At 38.3% G+C, this 20,997-nt stretch overlaps 1 protein-coding gene across 3 annotated transcripts in view; it reads right to left on the reverse strand.

The window, feature by feature from the left end:
* The window catches only part of kmt2bb (lysine (K)-specific methyltransferase 2Bb), a 50,068-nt gene that overhangs the window by 10,170 nt on the left and 18,901 nt on the right, over positions 1–20,997 (reverse strand). The window contains exons 12-29 of one of the 3 annotated variants that reach the window (XM_051863433.1): positions 16,505–16,618; positions 16,111–16,260; positions 13,883–13,975; positions 13,387–13,504; positions 11,471–11,584; positions 10,489–10,694; positions 9,338–9,439; positions 6,216–6,326; positions 5,685–5,761; positions 5,407–5,585; positions 5,163–5,266; positions 4,539–4,676; positions 4,179–4,337; positions 3,902–4,019; positions 3,707–3,785; positions 3,432–3,592; positions 3,177–3,347; positions 34–3,070 (exon numbers count right to left, since the gene is read on the reverse strand). In XM_051863433.1, coding sequence (XP_051719393.1) covers positions 34–3,070; positions 3,177–3,347; positions 3,432–3,592; positions 3,707–3,785; positions 3,902–4,019; positions 4,179–4,337; positions 4,539–4,676; positions 5,163–5,266; positions 5,407–5,585; positions 5,685–5,761; positions 6,216–6,326; positions 9,338–9,439; positions 10,489–10,694; positions 11,471–11,584; positions 13,387–13,504; positions 13,883–13,975; positions 16,111–16,260; positions 16,505–16,618 — 5,231 coding nt within the window. Of the gene's footprint in view, positions 1–33; positions 3,071–3,176; positions 3,348–3,431; positions 3,593–3,706; positions 3,786–3,901; positions 4,020–4,178; positions 4,338–4,538; positions 4,677–5,162; positions 5,267–5,370; positions 5,586–5,684; positions 5,762–6,215; positions 6,327–9,337; positions 9,440–10,488; positions 10,695–11,470; positions 11,585–13,386; positions 13,505–13,882; positions 13,976–16,110; positions 16,261–16,504; positions 16,619–20,997 lie in introns of all 3 variants that reach the window. The other 2 variants (XM_051863431.1, XM_051863432.1) reach the window with 2 other exon arrangements.

Below are 20,997 nucleotides of genomic sequence, written 5' to 3' on the forward strand. Positions count from 1 at the left end.
AAACTTAAGTAAATTCTTACTGATTCCATTTACCTGGCTGATACCGAGTTTGACTTGCGTGGTTCTTCCAATCCACTAGGGCGGCCCAGGTCCAGAAAGTCTGATTTTGATTTCTTGGTGGCAATACGGTCAGATAGAGAGGACACTCTTTTCATTCGAACCTGCTTTGGTCGAGGTGCTGCTTCTGGTGTGGCTGGTGGGGAAGCCTTTGTCTCTGGTTCAACAAGGAGACCTTCAGGCAAAACAACTGAACTTGTTTTTGGAGTTCGCCCAACAACGGTAGTGTTACGAGGTGATGAGGGAGTAAGAATATGGGAAACAGTTTTGTTGGGATCATAATAGCCAGCCATGGCTTGGTTGATGATAGCTTGGGCACTGTCTGCTTGATTAGATGTATCTGAGGAGGTTGTTACTTGACTCATAGGTTGTTTGCTAGAGGGGCCAGGTGTGCTAGCAGACTTTGTCCTTCTAGGCGTGGAAGACTCCTTCTTAGTCCGTGTTTTTTTCACTCCATCTCCAGAAGCTTTGGCAGTCCTACGTGGTTTCTTAACATCTGGTGGTAGTGAAGCTGCTCCGTTACTACTGGTGGTAAGTAGCTGGGTAATGGTATTGGAGGTCTGTACCAATGGGGTCACAATTTGGTGGACTTGGGTTGGAACGGTGGCACCCGCAACTGTGGGCAAGTTCCCAGCTGCTGCAAGTGTTGCAGACAAGGCATTGCTTTGCAAGAGGCTGGCGATTTGGGTAACGCAGTTGAATGAAGGGGAATGTGGAGTCGGCAGCTGGAAGGTGTTGCTTTCTGGGTTTTTGACAAAAATTTGACCAAGACGATTAACAAGTAAAACATGGGGTGTTGGATCTACATTAGGTCCACCAACTTCCTTTACAGTAAGAATAGCATGACCTGGTAATGCTTGAGTAACCAACTGTTGTTGGGGTTCAATTGTTGATCTGGGGGTTGAAAAATTGATGGAAATTGTTCGTCCTGGAGCGGTTTCTCTTTGCATAGGCATGGTGTTGTACCCATTGATGACACCTGGAGCAGTGGCTGTCTGAATGGCAGTAGGCATTGCTTGGCACTGAGCTGTAGGTTGGGAAGTTATGGAAGAGGATGAGGAGACTACACCAACTGCTGTAGAGCAGATAGGCTGTGGGTAAGTGGGATGCAACGGGACAGACACTGTACCCGAAACTGGCCCATAAGTCCCGAGGGGTACACCAGTGGCTGACGGCACAGACAGCATCGACTCAGGTTTCTGTGGTACATTTGTGGGTACACATGGCATTGCCCCTCCAGGAACTGAAGGGGCAGGATGCCTTGGTTCAACAGGTGGGTGTAATTTGGTTCTGAAACTCTCCATGGGCGGCAAGACCGTCTTACCCTCAGGAGTTTGGACAGGGTACAAGGAAACATTTGCAGAAGTTGCCTGATTTGGGAATGCTGCAAAAGGAACTTGCACAGAGGAATCAGAGGATAAAAGTTCAGAAGTGGATGCAGATTTGGGCAACTCTGTGAAAGGAACAGGATTTTGTTGCAGTGGAGTTTGAATTCCATTAACGTGGCTTAGGTCAGGAGAACCTTCTTGCAAGTGGTTGTTTGGATAAACTGTAGAGTCATCCATAGAGGACACAAAGTGGCCACTACTAGGATCCAAGTACAATTCTTTAGATTCTTGTGGGTCGCCTGGAGAATCCTGGACTGGGACCAGCTCTGTAAAATGTGCATTGGGTGATAGAGGACCACACCTCTCGAGAATTAAAGGCATCTCTGGCTCAACAATTAAATGAGGGGATTGGAAATCATTACTATATGTAGAAAATGCAGGGTTTAAAGACTTTGTAGCAACAAAATTAGTCATAGGGACTTGCGGGTTTAAAACCACCCCAGATTGCAATGACTGCAATGTTTGCGTTAGACCAAAGGAATCTTGATCAGCAACAGATTCTGAGTTGGACCCTGGTTCTAACCGACAACTAATTGATGAAATATCAGATACAGGACTTGAAAAAGTCAAACACAGTCCATTACTTGCTGTCTGTTCATGAGGTACAATGTTGAGTGATTTGTGTGACTTTTGGGCTTGATTTGACAACTTCACACCCTGGTTTTCATTATTAGCCAAACTTGTATCACTCTCTGCCCCATCATCCACACCATCAAGTTGGGAAATATGTCTCAAAGATGGAGATGTAGGTGTCTGAGAGGCATCCCTTTGAGCCTTGCAAGTAACCACTGTGCGAGTGAAGTTGAAGTAGTTCTCCATGTCCTCATCCGAAGAACTATTACCCCAGTCTTCCCTACAAGACAATCTCGGTGTAGACATTTTAGACTTCTCTTCATTTGTCTCCCAGAAGTCCTCCTGGTTGTCTTCACCTTCAACTACAATTTGTGCACTGCAGTTCATAGCTACGCCTTCGTTCAGCACTGTTTCTTCAATTTCAAGCTCAGTTCTCAGCTCAGGCGCTACAGTCAGGTCTGCCTCTAAGTGGAAGGATGTGTAAGGGAAATCTCTCTCACTGTCTAGATGATTACCTTTTTGTGTACCCAAAGGGTCTCCTGATGGCAAGGCACCATTTTCTGCTGGATGCTCCTGTGGTGAGGCTATAAATTTGTGTGGAAGTTCTGCAGAGTCTATCTGGTTAAAATCAAAAGGTCGTGGTCTTGTGGAGAAAAGGGTGGGAGATGTGAGGGATCGGTTGGTGCAAGGGGTGCTGCCCATGCCACCTTGCCTTGTGGACTGTGAAAATAGTCCTGAGGTAGAATGGGGTGTCAATATTCCAGAACCCCGGACTGAGGAAGCACTTCGACCGACAGGACGAGCTGAGGAAGAGGTCAGCAGGTTTTCAGTAGCACCAAGGGGGAAAACTGGGGAGGTAGGCTGGGAGGTTTTAGGGTGGTGGGAACCACCTGCTCTAGATGCAATTGGGCCTGCATGGGATCCAAGAGTAGGGGAGGTCATGTGACTGCGGGTCCCGCTATTCTGGGTGTGTGGGCTATGCCGTCGTGGCCTTCGAGTGTCATCCAAATCACTGATAGTCAAGATGTGGTGAGGTTTGGATGGGGCAGCTCCTGGTTAAAAAAATAAGAAAATAATCAATGATCAAAATGCTTCATATGGATATTGTGAAGACAATTGAAGTGTGCAACGCTACTTTGTTAAATTGATTTTGATTACCGGGAGAAGGCAGAGGTCTGGATAGTCCTCCGGCAGGTCTTCTGTTCTGTGGGTATGAAGGGATTTTGGGGCGGGCACCAAGGTCTGGTTTGGCAAAGACAGATCCCGAGGTGGAATTTGTTTCACTGGAAAGATTTGTTGAGGACAAATCCACTTCGAGGGCTTCAGATTCTAATGGAAATATATATTGAAGTTTCAATAATCAAAAACATACAAGACATCACTTTGCAGGAACCAACATTATATAATTCTTACCTGACTGCGGGCATGGACTGTGGGCAATTGTGCAATTTTCTCCCTGATCGGGCGACTCTTCCACTGGTTTTTCCTGAACAGGTGGCCGGACCTCCGTAACACGAAATGTGTATTTGCAGCGACGAAGGGGGTTTACAGTACTCCAATACCAGCGAGAGCATCTTAAATAGTAGAAGAAACAAAAACTCTGTTGATGTGCAAGCAAGAGGAAATGTATTCACCAGACTTGGCATTATGTCAGAAGCAAACTATTCAAGAAATCGAAATCTACTTACTCATAACCCACAGGGAAAAGTTTTCCATGACAGGCAGATAATTCACTCAGCTTTCCAAGCTTTTCTACTAGCAAAGAACCTAACAGTTGAAAAATGATGTTTAAAACATTGTACAAACCTCCTTGTATAATTATGCATTATATTTACTCATTACAGAATTTTATTTATGTCACCTTCAAGGATAAAAACACCAACCTATCATTAAATGAATTGACTCCGGCTCTAATCCAGTCAAAAACTTTCTGCGAAGACTTATCCCTTCAAAATCCACATAAACTCTCCGAAGTACTTCAAACCCTTGACCAGTGATGATCTGTCAAAGAACAGGAAAAAAAAAAAAAAAAAAAAAAATTCTCTTACCTCAGCTGCACAAATAAGGCCTCTAATTTGACTAAATTTTAAGTAACTAACATTCCACAGCTAAATAAGCAGCTATGTAGCTAAATTAAATGCAATTCAACCGAAAGCTTACTTTTCCACTTATGAGGTCACGGTGCTTGTAACAGAAGACTCTTTTATCATCCTGGAAGACACAGTTGCGAAAGCGGGCACACATGAAGTGGTAGTTGCTCTGGCACGAAGTAAGGCAGCAACCTACCGTTGCCCCTGTTCGGTTACACCTTTCACAGCGCTGTGGAAGGAAAGTTGGAACATTAGCAAAGCCACATACAAACACATGCAAGTAAACGGTTCGTGTTTAAATACTAACATACTAAATTTCTATCCAGTAACAATCCATTAAGCGGCATGTTTGCTAATTATTAATTCAAGGCAGTGTAAAGTGTCACCAATGGATCTGTTGAACTAGAATCATATGAGATTAATAACATACCATTAGACGACCTCGTGCTACAGCACTGTGAACATGCAGAAGTGAGCCATTATCCTCCTCGAACACCTCTGCAGACCACATGGTACAGTTCACATGAGCCCATTCATTTTGCCCAAGATAGAGCAACCTCCCTGCATCCTGGGAAGAGAAATGTATAATACAAAGGGTTGCAACTTCAATTTTGGTGACACTAATAATATCTTTCACAGATCAGAGTAAGACTTGTATACTGTAATTTTATGACATGGCATCTGAAAATTTACTTAAAAACTTAGTAAGCACCCGTACAAAAAGTACTGCGACAGTACCATGGTCAGGATCTCAGATGGTAATGCCATGATACTTACATTTATGCCGTGTATGCATACCATATTGATAGCTATAATGATAATGAAATAATTACTATGGTATATGACTATATGCATATACCATAGTAATTACATGGTACTTCATGGTACTACAAAGAACACTGTAATATTCCCATGCTTTGTGTCTTAAAAAAACATGGTATTACCATGGTACCATCCCTAAAATCCATATTAAGACCATATTGTAGTAACAAGCTATTATGAGGTAGAACACCGTGGCGAGTTTACTGTGAATGACTGTCTTAAAAGTACTTACACTGGCCTTTGCATCACCAAATTTTTGGCACAGAGCGCACTGTCTCTCGTCGTCTTTTGACCAACCTGTGTCCAACTCAGTTTTAGCTGGTCGACCCTTTTTCCCTTGGAGAAAGCATCAAAATCCCAAGTTAGGATGATTTTAGCACAGCTTTCCATATGTTCAGAAACAATGGTTGCAATTGTCATTTTATACTGTGTTTATTTACCTTTCATACTCATTCGTAATGCCCTTATGTCCTGACCTTTAGGGTTATGGGCCAAAGGTGTGGACAGATCCTCCTCTTCTCCCATTTTAACATCCACATGTCTTCCAGTTGTCTTTGGGATGCCGTCCAAAGCCTTGCTACAGCCATCTCTCTCACGCCATTGAGCATAAACATGTTCATAATTTGGCGGCATTACAGCATGTGAAAGCATCCCACTGCGGCACAGGAATGCAATTAACGGCATGTGCGATTATCAAAAGATACAATGATGTTTTTGGAAAGAATGAGACTGGAATAAATTTGATGACACATACGCTGGTAGATGTTTAGAGCGTGGATCCCATACTTTGGGGTCCTGACTGTTGAACCAACCATAAACTTCCTCTAAGAGCTGAAAAGGATTGAAATTATATAAATACATTTAAATATAAAGACAAGATGAAGAACCACAAAAAATAAGCATCTTATATTTCTAGGCTGATATTTAGAATAGCATGCTACTTTTTTGTCTCATTGTTTTAAAATAATGTCATAATGAAAAATATTCATGCAATGATATACATGCGTACAAATATAAAGCCACTTGACAAACTGCCAAAAGTTATAAAAATAAATAAATAAATAAATAAAATAAAAAAAGTACACAAACTTAAAATGTAAAAAGATAGTTTTATCTTCTTGAAAGCAAAACTAACAGTCATATCCTTGCAGTCAAATCTTGATTATAAATAAATGAGTAATATTTAAACAGTCCATCATTAGTCAACAAATGACCTTAGCTATTCTGACTGGTTGGGTGAAAATAACTTTGGTGTCATATTAAAAATAAATAACAAGAATCTGACCGTGAGATAGTACGAGCGGGCGAGGGCAGTGGGTCTTTGGTCCTCTTGTAAAATTTCCTCTTCTTCCAAGTTACTGTGAATTACCTTCACCACATCCTCATGGAAGGACTTCTGCTTAAGAAAACCACAAATTAAATTTAATATTTCTTTTCGATAGCCTGTTCATTCTGAAACCAAAACCCAAAACGATCCTGGTAATTTGAGGATTAAGTTTGAGGTCGACTAGCTAACGTGTGCCAACAGAGATACTAGCAATTAACAGGCAAGAGAAAGGAATGAACATTTATTTATTTGTTTGTTTTTTAAATGTTGTCGTCTTAAAATTGCATGTACATCTACAGGGTTCCCACTCTTTTTCGGAGGTGTTTTTCCAGGACTTTTTCAAAACATTTCAAATTTCATTATGACGGGAATAAAAGACTATAGGATCATAGATTCACAGCCTAAAGTAATATATTCCAAAAGTCTTTAAAAACGTATAGTTTGTTTTAATTTTGTTATAATATACTATATATTATTGACGGTATTCAGTCGTACTTCGTTCTTTTTTTGGTTCTTTTTTTTTTATATCCTGAATTATGTTATAATGTATATTTATATTATATTTCTAAAATAAAAATGAACCAAACAATCATAAGTAATAATTTAATGAATTATTATATAACAAACAAAGAAGATATCACAATTGCATAAATAATGCTACAAGTTTAATGTTTTAAAAATAATTACAATATTGAATTAGTAAAAAAGGACAGATACTTTTAAAATTACCGACAGTAGGAGGCAGGAATGTATTTGGTGGAGCTCATTAGGCCGCATTAATCAAATTTAATGTTGAGATCTAGGGCTGGGCGATATGTAAAAAATATTTTATCGATAATCGCCTTAAAAAATATCGCGATATCCGATAATATCGCCTACCCGAGCCCCGCCCCATCCGCCCCGCCCCCGTCGGAGACAACATAGCCGACAAGCACTGTAAACACACATCAGTTTGGTTGCACTTTATCTGACAATAGCCTGCAAATCAGTAGGCATAAACTTAATTTAATTAAAGGTTAAAGGTTTGTTTTTCTTTTATTAGTTTATAAAACATTAGCTTTGTTGTTATGTTAATCATTTCCACACTGATCAAGTGTTTGAAATGAATTTCGTTTCGTGAAGAGAACTGTTGAACTGATCAGAGTTTAACGGAGTTCATTGTGAAGATGGACATTCTGGTGGTGATTGTAAGAATGATGCATGTTGATGTCAAATGTGTCTTGCCTATTTTTTCTCATGGTCCGATGTTTCTCTTTCATTTTTGGACACACATTTAATTTATTTAATTTTAAATGCTTCGCATTGTTTTTTAAACTTGTAGCTATCATGTATTTGTTATTTGTCTAAAAGCGATTAAAAACAATTTGATTCGTTCTGCATGACCAAAAACGACCAAAAAATGTTTTAAAGCTCCAATGTGTCCTTACAGGCCTCTTATAACAAAATAATAGTAATAAAAAAAATCATTATTTATTTGGAAAATAAGTAATTACAAATGTTGTTTGTGAATTTTATTTTTCATTTATTTTGATAATGAACAGGCTGCGATGTCAAGCAGTGCTATTGACGTGTGCGCGCGAGGCGCCGGCGTGATCACTTGAACTGCTTCCTTCCACCAGTGAAAACAACTTAAAATAGGCTACTCATTTTTGGTCATACATAAACTGTAAAGAGTTTAATCATATCTGTGTACACTCACAACAAAAACAAAACATTTTGTTTTTGTAAAATAAAGAAAACAGGTAGCCTACCACTTTCTTCCGTCTTAGTTTCCTTTTGAACGTGTTTGCGTGGAGAGAGTCGCAAAAAAATAAATTAAAACAGCATATGGCTTCAGTTTTTTTTCTTTCGTTTTGTTAATCTGTTAATTGTTTAAGTGAATATATTTTGAGTATTTATTCATTTTATTTAGGCTATATGAGTTTATTTTGCGCTGCAGATGTGAATCCTCCTTTTCTGTTGTTTGCGCGTGAAAAACGAAACCACTGGAAAACAAATGTGGTTATTTTTAACGAGTCATAGACATTTAGGCTATCCATTCTAATTTAATTTAGCCTTTTAATTCTAATTTAACAATCTTGGCGGTTTAAACAGAAATGTACATTATTAGCGCCGCGGGTATAGGAGGTTGATGTCAATACACAAATCCAATATAGTCTGTTACACACACATGCGTGACAAAACTGTGTTTACGGGAATGCTTAAATGTTTTAAAAATAAAAATACATTGTTAATAAGCAAAATCAAAATGTTACTTTTATAAAGAGTAGCCTAGGCCTATTCGATTCCTGGCCTTAAGTAAATGTGATTCCAGAATAGATTTTTTATTCCTAATTAATTAGCTAGCTACTATAGGCTACAAAATATTTCATTTATGCTATGTGAATAAATATGTGAATGGTAACTACGGGACTATGTTAAATATTTTTTTTTTTCTCGATATTAGCGATTATCGTCTGTAACTGACTTTTAATATCGTCATCGTGATACTTGCAAGACATCGTTGATATATACGATAATATCGTCATATCACCCAGCCCTATTGAGATCCTCAAATAAACTTTTGTTAGTGATCCCAAGAGTACGTCTTAAATCTAAGGGAGACCACACTTTTGCTGTCACTGGTCCAAGACTATGGAATAAGCTTCCCTTCGAGGTTAGATCTTCCCCTACACTAGGTATCTTCAAGAGCCGTTTAAAATTACATCTGCTTTCTCTGGCGTTTTAACTTCACACAGGAGTATTTATTATTGATGATGACTATTATTGATGATGATGTGTTTTGTTGTGTTGTTTGATTTATTGTATTTTAATCATTGAATTTGCTTACAATGTACAGCACTTTAGAGCTACAGAGTAGCCTGGAAAGTGCTCTATAAATAAATAAATAAATACAATACAATACAATACAATACAATACAAATACAATGTGGACTAATTATTTGGGAAAATCACTACAGTGTAGAGCAGAGTAAGAGAGAATCTTACAATCCCCATTTGGTTTTGGGTCTCAGAAAGCAAACAGTGTTTTCCCCTTGTTGATCTCAGACCTAAAACAAGCACATTTTCAAGAAACTGACCAAGGATGTGTACAGGCCATCATCAAACTTCTTTCCAATAGCACGGAAGTCGCAAACAGGCAAATCTTCAACTCCAGTGTTCGGGGAACCCAGTGCAGCACACTGAAAAAAAAGAAAGAAGACAAAGCACTTGGAATCGTTAAATAATCAAGCAATGATTAATGTTCCTTTTTATATGTATCCTGCTCATTTCCTCTAAATTTTCCCTTGAGTAAACTCTTTGTATAATAAACATTTGAAAGTTGACGTACAAAGTACAACAATATACTGACATTTCCTCTTCATTGGGCTTTATAAGGCAGGGCTGGAATGTTAAATGCAAAGTGAAAGCATCTAAAACTTTAGTTGTAACTAAACTTTTGTTTAGTTCTGAAATGCATCAGTTTCTGTAAAAACAGATAGGTTTCGTAAAAATCTAATGAAACGCTGTAATTATCTGTCCACAAAAACGTTATGTGAAAATAATGCACAACTGGCTCCCAGTGCTTTCCCAAAACTGGAGATCTCTCTGTCTGATGACACAAGCAAAACAGACTATAATTAAATCATGCCCCTTTGCAATTTAATAGGAGCATTACGCCACTTCATGGTTTTTAATTTAAATTCGATTTACAGATGCTTTGACAAAACCATATACAGTATCCCACAGAAGTGAGTACACCCCTCACATTTTGTAAATATTTTATTTTATCTTTTCATGTGACAACACTGAAGAAATTACACTTTCCTACAATGTAAAGTAGTGAGGCCTCGCTATGGTCGACCAAATGATCCCCTCGCTTTGGAGACTGGGCCACAGGGCAGTATTCCAACATGATAAAAACCCCAAACACGAATCGAACATTCTAGTTAAATTTGCAGATGATACGACTGTCATTGGGCTTATATCAAACAATAATGAAGTTGCATATAGGGAGGAGGTTCAGAACCTGACAGCGTGGTGTGACATCAACAACCTGGTCTTAAACATTAAAAAGACCAAAGAAATTATTGTGGATTTTAGGACCACTAAAAAGATCACCCACAGTCCTGTGAGTATTAAAGATGAGGTTGTAGAGAGAATCAAGTTGCTTTTTGAACAAACAACAGTATCCGGATGCTGCAGCTTTAAAAGTACAGCACACTAGGTTTAGGAGAGATCGGATGCCCACCTCCTTGCAGGTGACCAGGTGCTTGGTGAGGGTGGAGCTCAGCAGGCAAGACAGCACCCTCTCTAAGCCAGTCCTCAGCTCCTGGTCGAGCAGTTCCCTCCACCCCGCTCCATTAACATCCTCTCCATCAGGCAGCTCTTGTAAGCACGGCTGACAGGAGTACACCACACTCTCAGGTAGACTCGACAAGATTTCATACAAGTCATCTGTGAGAAAAAAATTGAAGAGTCAGCCACAGATGCAAGCAGATTTCCAATCGCTGATTCAGCTTTCTCAGAACAAAAAAAATATCTCAACATTTCTGAATAATATTGACAGAGCCATCTGTGACTATATTTTTTCTCAGCAACTCTCTAAAGAAATTGCATCATTCAATAAAAACAAATGGTAATGATTGCTAAACATACAGGTTTGAGTAATAATGCAAGAGTCTGCTTATCATAGCATGACAAATGTGAAATTTCCGATGTATTTCTCTTGTAAACATTGAGAAATGAGAGGATGGTAAATTTTTATGCTTAGCCTGTGAACACAACAGTTCAATGACTGAAATGGTGGAAGGAAAAGAAGGTAATTTCTCTGTGAATACAAAGGAATGTTTTCATTCCAGCCACAAACAAAAATGATCAATTATCCTATAATGCACAATAAATAAGCACAAAACACATTTAAAAACCGATGGTATCCGGAGCTTTCTGTTTTGTGAATTTGGCTAAAGGTATCATTGAAATATAAATAAATAAATAAATAAATAAAGAGATAATGATAAATTTGGATTGCATGTTAAAATGTATTACATTAGACAGATAAAATAAAACAAATTAAGATCAAATAAAATTAGATAAAATAAGATTACATGAAATAATATTAATAAATAACTAAAATAAAATGTAAAAAAGATATACATAAAATAAAATAATCCATCTGACCATCCCACTCTGCCCAGCCTTTAGCAGAAGGTAGGTCTGAAGAGGTCACTCACCTGTCAGACCTTCACATTTAGCATGGACCCAGTGGTTACATGTGGAACACTGCATCATCTGGCTATCGTAGTCATTATCTTCATAACACTTGAAGCACATGGTGCAGTAGTTACCTACACACACAGAAAATTAACTTTGTGCAGATGGGTTTGTCCCACGTGATGTTTTTCACATTAAGAATAAATATTAAAAGGTCAGTGTGGCGAAAAAAAAAAAAAGAAAAAATTAAAGTCCGTTTGTAAATACGTTTCATGAGATCATGCCACCCAGTTCAGATTATCTTTACAGCCAGGGCCTAAAATTAACACTCGTCAAGTGCCAAATGCGAATAAAAATTGGTGTTGACAAGTACATGAAAGAGTCAATCGACAGTTGGCCGGTAACATTTTTATCATAACGCAGTGTTGTGAGAACATGAATGTGAATAAACGTGAATGGCACTCGAATGGCACTGCATCGTCACGAAAGTTTGAGCCTTGCCAATTTAAATATTCAACCACATAAAGACGCGAAAGGGAACTCAATTCGTTGCTCGCGCAGTGTGGGATGTTTTCTGAAAACGTCTTGGCGTATCCTAGTAAACACAGTAGGTTATGACTTAAATGAATGTAAACAGTCAAGAAACAACGTACAAGTGTGTAAAGTATCAGTATATTGGATCCGTGCATCATTTCCGTGCAGCAGCCTAATAAACCTGCTGCTATCTGTGTCATTAATGTTAATCAAACAACAAAGGACAGAGAAAATCACTAACTGCTCTTGACTCTTGTAACTTTATTAATGATTATTAATAAAATTATTTTGTAACTTTATTATGATATTAATGAATTGCCTGTTTTTGCAAAAACAGTGTCATGACAGGTGAAAAATATTTATGGCCGTAAATGTCCTGAAGTCACCGGCCATTGGCAGGTGTGGCAAAAAGTTTTATGATTCGGATCGCATGTCAAACCACCAAACTGCTGAAATCACGTGACTTTGGCGCCCCGAACCGCTGATTCGACACGCTGATTCATAACGCTCCGAAGCTTCAGAAAGCAGTGTTTTGAAATTGGCCATCACTATACAAGTCGTTATTTAGTTTTTTTAACGCACCAAAAATATTCTAGTCGCTTTATAATATTAATATTGAACCACTGTACTCACATGAACTGATTTAAATATGTTTTTAGTACAGTAATGGATCTAGAGAGAGGAAATGTCATTGCTGGCTATGCAGTCCTCACTGAGCCATTGGATTTCAACAAAAATATCTTAATTTGTGTTCCGGAGATTAACAAAGGTCTTACGGGTGTGGAACGGCATGAGGGTGAGTAATAATTTTCATTTTTGGGTGAACTAACCGTTTAAGCAAAACATGGTCAGGTCAAAGTGTCTGAATAATTTTTGGTTCCAAATTTTTATAAATTTTACTGGTAGTCCACTGTATGACGAATTTTTGGGTATAATGTGTGACAGTTTACTTTATTTTGCTATCCTCACTTACATAAACGAACTATAGTATCCTGCACCCACCAGTAAAAATATATAAAAAATATCAAAAATGTCTGAATAATGTTTGGTTTGACTGCATATATACAACTAACTTCACTATTGACAAACTGTTGACAAACCCTGTCACATTCTAAAATTTCAACATTTTAAACCAGCATATGAAAAACAAGAAAATACAAATGACAAAAACTAAATTCAGGAAACTTAGCTGTTGAAACAGCTGCAGAGCATAGGCAAATGCCAAATGATGTCAGCATGTTACGCCAAGAACAAAAAATACTCAAGAGCTTGTATTTATACATAGTGCATTACTTTGTAGTTTGAGCTAATCTGACTGGATGGGTGATGACAAATCTAACAGAAGCCAAAAGATCCTGGAATAGCTGAAATTGCATTTTTGTTCAGACCCTACAAATCTCACCTTGATCAAACAGCCTAGTGCAGTCAGGACACAGACCCTTATCATGATTCCACTCAGTGTCCCAGCTCTTTCCTGGCGTCACACCACAACTCTTGCACCGGATGCATGTCATACACACCTAAAAAAACAATCAACATTTCCTCCATAAACTCAAACATCATCCTGAAACTGTAATGGGAAAGTTTGATCAAAAATGAAAAGATCTGTCATTACACACACACACACCATTATAAATATTTTATATAAATAATCTACATGATGACAGAATGATCATTTGTGGGTGAACTGAATTATACAATATAAACATGAATGTGTACTTCAAAGTCTTGCATTTGTTAATTTAGCTGATCCTAACGGAAGTTCTATGTTATGCTACACATTTTTTTGTGGCTTGGTCTGACATTCTGATGAAAAAGCAATGTCATGGAAGACTTCAAAGCATACTGAAACCTGTAGGTCTTGCACGTCGAGGAAAGTCCCTCTGTGGACAACTTACCCAAGGCTTCTTACGTTTGTTGGGTTTGGGGTAGTTGGGACCCAGACAGGCAGGATGATAACAATTTTGACATCTTTCACACTCTAGCAGAGGCTGCAAAAACATTGACCAGAGACATCAAATCTGTTTCCATCCAAAATGACTAATGCAACAAGACATGTGTACACTACTGTTCAAAATTTTGGACTCAAAATTTTTTTTTTCCCCGAAAGAAATGATTATTTATTCAGGAATGATGCATTATACCATTGTTTGAAGCATCTGCATGCCATATTTTATATAAAAAACAAACAAAAAAAAAACAAGCTGAAAACTCTCTTCCTGAATTTTTATTTTTCAATTTTCTCCTTAGCATAAGGTTGAGAAGTCCATCTATCACTATTTTCCATGTTTGTAGAGTTAGTTCGTGGAGTAAATATATAGGATGAGTACACAGCTTTTTAAAAATGGCGGGCGCTGGTGTTTCGCGTGAGTTCGACCAATTTGCGTATACTTACGTCACCGGTAGTTCCTTTTGTGCTGGGTTAGACCTTTTACACTCTACACTTTTACACTCTAAGGGTGCTTTCACACTTGGTTCGATTGCCTGGACCAAAAATGAATAATGTTGCTCTCCTCATTTTTATATTTTTGTTTTTGAACCGTTGGTTTTGTTCATAACGGCACTTGCGTCTATCTGCTGCGAATGTAGAACGCTGAAGGCGAGCGGAAATGACATCTACACTACAGCTCTCTGCTGGCAGCACGTCAATCACGCTCATCGGGAAAGTGAGTGAAACACACACAATTTTATCAAATAATATGGCATTAATAGTGGTTCACTTCCACAATTTGGTACGTTTGCGTTCATATCAGAAGCGAACTGTACCGGAGTTCACTTGAACCGCACCCCAGACCACCCTTTTTAAGCGGACTCGGGTACGGTTCGCAGGTGCGCACCCGAAAGTAGCCGTGATTCGCCTCTCACACGTAACATGCTCTAAACACACCTCTTAAGCACGCAGAACAACGCAAGTAGATTTTTTTTGTAATCGTGATTCGTGCCTTTGAACCTTGGCATCCGTAATCGTAATCACATATAAAGACATTTATAAGGTTATAAAAATATAAATGCTGTTCTTTTTAACTTTCTATTCATCAAACAATCCTGAAAAAGTGTCACAATCTGCACAAAAATATTAAGCAGCACTGTTTTCAACATTGATAATAACAAGAAATGTTTCTTAAGCATCAAATCATCATATTAAGATTTCTGAAGGATCATGTGACACACTAAAGACTGAAGTAATAGCTGCAACAGTTCTTTTAAATTGTAATAATATTTCACAATATTACTGCTTTTACTGTATTTTTGATCAAATAAATGCAGCCTTGGTGAGCATAGGAGACTTTCAAAACCAAATAAAAAAAATTATCAACCCCAGACTTTTGAACAGTAGTGTATGTCACAAAATGTTCACAACAAATCTGCTCTACACCCCAGAAGAAACTCAGTTAAGATACTTTCAGATTCTTATTCTTGAGTTATGACCTTTAAATTAGGGTTAAGGTCTGTTCACACCTAGGGTAATAACTATAACGATAAAGATATAGTTCTAAATATATAAGAGTTTGCACCACAACGCAAAGCAAAAGCGGGGCAACGCAAAGCAATGCGTTTGTGTAAAAAAAAATATCCATATTTCAAAACGCTTACACTACTTCCTGCGCCTTCCCTATTCAACTTACGGAAAAAGTGACGCAATGCCAGTTTACACTTTCTTCGTAACTTGAAAACGGAAGGTGGTCTGGTGGAATCTAGATATTTTACTTCATAACTCGTTAAATATGGGTTTTTTTTTTTTTTTTTTTTTTTTTACACAAACACATCGATTCGCTTTAGAAGGCCTTTATTAACCCCCCGGAGCCATGTGGAGTATGTTTATGAAGGATTGATGTGGATGGAGACACTTTCTTCAGCTCATACTCATTGTAATACTAATGCTTACTGCAATTATAAAGCTCGGATGTGTCAGGATAATTATTAATATTTCTCCGATTGTGTTCATCTGAAAGAAGAAAGTCATATACACCTAGGATGGCTTGAGGGTGAGTAAGGCTTGGGGTAATTTTCATTTGAAAGCGAACTAATCCTTTAAAGTGACAAGACAAAGCTGCAGTGCGCGCTTAGAACAAAAACAATATTATCGTCCTCTTGTGTCAAGATCATGTTTCGGAGCGTCACAAACTACCTTGGATTCTTTATTCTTGCAGCCACAAACGCGGCAGAACTTGCAGCGACGACAGCACCAGTTCTCCTTGTTCTCCTCCAGTGGACGCTCTGAAGGGTCCAAGCAGAAGCGATGGAAAGGCTCACAGCAGACTTGACAGTACAGCATCTGCACAACATAAGGTTGTCATGATGACAAAAAAAAATAAATACATAGGATTTTCTTTCCAGGTTTTCACAATACCAGTGAACCTCACTTGGTTTTTCCAACTAAAGATGTTTTTCATGTTTCATCAGTTTCAAGTATTCAAACATTTAACAATGTGGTAAGATAAACAAAAATGTGAGTAGTTTAAAAGTTTAAAACAAACATTGTTAATGTTTTGCTGAAATGAAGATCAGTCAGGACTTACCTCATGTTGGCCTTTACTGGCGCACAGCAGGCAGACGTACTGGGGCACGAGGGGCACAGATGAGAGGATGCTCAGACCTCCGGTCGCCCACACACTCTGCACACTACAGTCCTCCTGTGGAGAGAAACAGAGAAGTCTAAGTTACATTTTAGCACCACATAGTTCTGCTGCATGCTTTGATCATGCCCTGATTCTTACATAACAGAATCAGGTGCTGCCATCATGTGGCAAAATACTGCAGTACTGACATCAGAACATCTGTGTAGATTACAAATAAAACAGCACTTGATTTTTATACTCAGGTTTTGTAAAGGTAATATCCACCTTATTCCTACCCCCATGTAGGTTTGGGTATCGAGAACCGGTTCCATTTTAGAACCAGTTCCAAATTTCAAAGAACCGGGTATTCGATACTATGCGTGCATTTCGATTCTGTTTTATCGATTCCTGACTTTTTTTTTTCAGTCATTCTTGCACGGTGAACAGGAGTGAGCATTTTACAGTTGTATCTATCTGCTAGGACCTGCGACAAGGACCTTATCTCATCACGCAGTTCATTACAATCGGCACTGACTTTTGCTTCAACACGGCATTAATCTGAAGGAAATGCACCGTGTTTGGGAACGTTCACATGTCGGAAAGCGCGGCCGCGCCACTTTCTCCTCCTTTCCAAAACGCTTTCGCTCCTGTGGCGTCTGTCGTTGCTATGCAACCATGAATTGCGCTCTGCAAGATGACGAGGAAGTATCAGCAAAGGATTAATTGATTTCTAGCCCTTGCATTAGCTTTACTAGATATATTTATGGAGATGTGAAATAAAACCCGGCTGAGCTTTTGATGTTGTTACGGAAAGGCCGAAGCTGATCGGTTGGTTCTTGTCACATGACCTGCGGTGCGCTTGAGGCATTCTGAAAAGAATATAGGCGCACCTGGAAACATTTGAAATAATGCGCCTACGTTTGAAATAACAAACTGTGAACTCTAACCCAGCCGCGAGTCCTAAAGCACCAGATACAGCTTAGCAATAGCAGCGTCTCACACTCAGGTACAAAAACAGTTACAGCCTACTGGTTATAGCCTAAATGTGGCAAGAATAAAAGGTAAAAACATTATTCTTGAAGTATTTGCTCTTTTTTCTCTCTATAAAAAAAAATATTGGAATCGAAATCGAGAATCGATAAGAACCGGATTCGATAAGCAGAACCGGAATCGGAATCCGTCTACGTCTACAGCCGGTGGAAAAGAATCCGATGAGACTTGGGCAGAAATCATATTCATGGATGAGCTAATGTATTTAAGATTTATTAACATTACTATAGTATGAAGCAGGGTGTGGCTGAAAGCACACAGACACAGTCTGTGTCCTGATTAAAATTGCTTATTTCTCTGGATTTAAACATTCTTGGAAACATTTGGGATAATGTGAGTACACAAGTCAACAAAATATATAACGCTGCAGTGCTTCCCACAGGTTTGAAATATACTTGCGGTGGTAACCAGGTGAAAAATCCTCCTATTACCCATGGCACAAAAATGGTCTACTACATGTGACAAACAAATAATTTGTGATTTTTAACAATAATTTTATTTATTGAAATTCATTTTAATTACATAGGATACTATTACATTTAATTAAATACTAATATTATTGAATGATGTGTCAAATAATGTTCTTAGGCTTTTCTTCCTGTGGGGGAGCATCCCAGCAAGAGAATACAACAGTTTACTATGAATTAAATGGATATCAAAATATATACAATTTATTGTGTAACCAAAATACCAATAATGCCCAGAAGAAGAAAAAACTTAGAGTGTGACTTTTAATTATAAACAATCTCGAAATACACCGGGACTCTTATTTTGAAATGTTTACACTATTGCGGGCTGATTCTTCAGATGAGAGACCGTCTCTAAAACATATTATATAAAAGTCATACAGTAGACACTGTCATAATTCATAAAACTCGAGTATATTAGCAATCGCTTGGCATAATGGTGCGCTATTCATTGATTGGGAATCACTTTGAAGCAGTCTGAAACACTGTTGCACGAGCCTTTGTGAAATATCCACCGCGTCTCTGCAGCGCACGTGGGAATGTCAGAGGGAGTAAACAGTTCTCGCGCACAGCCGCACACAGAACCAGCAGGTAAGAAACACGTAGGGCGAGGGGAGATTTTTCACTAGTTAATCGATCGCGGATGGTTTCATTAACTCGGGCGGATAAAAAAAAAAGTATAAGATGATAAAAATAATAAAAGCAAAAATGTGTCTCCAAATATACTTGGGCAGCCGCCCAAGTAAAGTCTATGTGTGGGAAGCACTGCACTGTTCTAGTGGTTTTTGGATATTTTAATCCAAAAATTGTACATATTGTGCCTTAAAGGGTTAGTTCACCCAAAAATGAAAATTCTGTCATTAATTACTAGGGATGCACCGATACCGATACCAGTATCAGTATCGGGCCCAATACCAAGCTCATGTACTTGTACTCGTACTCCAAAAAATACCCCCGATACCAAAGACCGATACCTCACGTGATGTTACTGACAGAATTTTCCGTGCACAGAGACACCGGTAGCAGCAGCAGAAACAATGTCAGCCTCAGAGGTGTGGAAATACTTCAAAATTAATGATGACAACCCACACATTGCGAACTGCATGCTTTCAATCACAATTCGTTATTGATTAGTGAAGGCGGGATAGGCGGAATCGCACTGAATGACACAGACCAGAAGCGCCCTCTCTCGCGTGCGCGCTCTCTCTTTCTTGTGCGCGATCCCAGTTCTCTCAGACAGCGCGCAATCAGTTCTCCTTGCGCCTGAATGGTCAAATGCACACATAGTTGTCAAAATGTCCATCGTGTGGAGTATCTCACGTAAATACAGTCGGTTATGGCTTAAGTGGACGTAAACATTTGGGTGAAAACAGGATGTGTGTTAGTATCCATGGATTCGGTCTTAAAGGGACTGTAGCCTAATTAAATATTTGTCATTAATGTTAATAAAACAACAAAAGATAAAAAAAAACTGCAACATCACCAAATAAATAAATAAATAAATAAATAAATAAATAAATGTATAGGCATCAGTATCGGCGACTACCAGAAAAAAAATGATCCGTACTCGGTCCTTAAACAATGGTATCGGTGCATCCCTTTTAATTACTCACCCTCATGTCGTTCTATACCCATAAGTCCTTCATTCATCTTCAGAACACAAATTAAGATATTTTTGATGAAATCCGATGGCTCAGTGAGGCCTGCATTGCCAGCAAGATAATTAACACTTTCAGATGCCCAGAAAGCTACTACAGACATATTTAAAACAGTTCATGTGACTACAGTGGTTCAACCATAATATTATAAAGCAACGAGAATACTTTTTGTGCGCCAAAAAAAACAAAAACAAAATAACGACCTTATTCAACAATATCTAGTGATGAGCGATTTCAAAACACTGTTTCATGAAGCTTCGAAGCTTTACGAATCTTTTGTTTCGAATCAGTGGTTCGGAGCGCGTATCAAACTGCCAAAGTCACGTGAACTATTGAAATTTCGAAACACTTATGACGTAACAAAACCTTGTTTACAGAAATCACATGACTTTGGCGCTCCGAACCACTGATTCGAAACAAAAGATTCGTAAAGCTTCAAAGCAGTGTTTTGAAATCGCCCATCACTAAATATTGTTGAAGTCGTTATTTTGGGTTTTTTTGGCGCACATAAAAGTATTCTTGTCACTTTATAATATTAAGGTTGAACCACTGTAGTCACATGAACTGTTTTAAATATGTATTTAGTAGCTTTTTTGGGCATCTAAAAGTGTTAATTATCTCGCTGGCAATAGAGGCCACACTGAACCAACATATTTCATCAAAAATATTTTAATTTGTGTTCTGAAGATGAACGAAGGTCTTACAGGTGTTGAACGACATTAGGGGGAGTAATTAATGATATAATTTTCACCCTTTAAGCTGTAAACAATCAGTGAAAGCCTCGCTCTATGAACTAACCCTTTAATAACGTAACAGTTTTTTTTTTTTTTTTTAAACTGGGTACAATGAGATGACATTATTCTACTCACCCTTCAACCATCGAACATTAAAAGTACATTTAAAAGTGTAAAAGCATCAACAAGGTACTTTCAACAGACCATGAATAACCTCAAAAGCGCGATTCTTTCCACAGCAATAACAGACGGGTTAAATATGACTGTAGTAATATATATCTGTATTATGTAACATACGTTGCCTTAATCAAAAATGTTCATTAACTTCAGCATTGTGATTCTTTGTGCATTGTGATTCTTTGTGCATTCCAGTGAATTATTAATGGGATACATGGTAAATCAAATCGGGAGAGCAGACCACAAATGTGCAGTATATGTTGTCCTTTTTCATATTATTATAGCAGAATGCAAATGGAAAAATTAAAGTAATCATGAGGAAAAGAATGCAGTGACTAAAAAGAGCTCTTGCCATAGATATTCTTGTT

Source organism: Ctenopharyngodon idella, chromosome 15 (genome assembly GCF_019924925.1).
Source record: "Ctenopharyngodon idella isolate HZGC_01 chromosome 15, HZGC01, whole genome shotgun sequence".
NCBI classification, from domain to species: domain Eukaryota; kingdom Metazoa; phylum Chordata; class Actinopteri; order Cypriniformes; family Xenocyprididae; genus Ctenopharyngodon; species Ctenopharyngodon idella.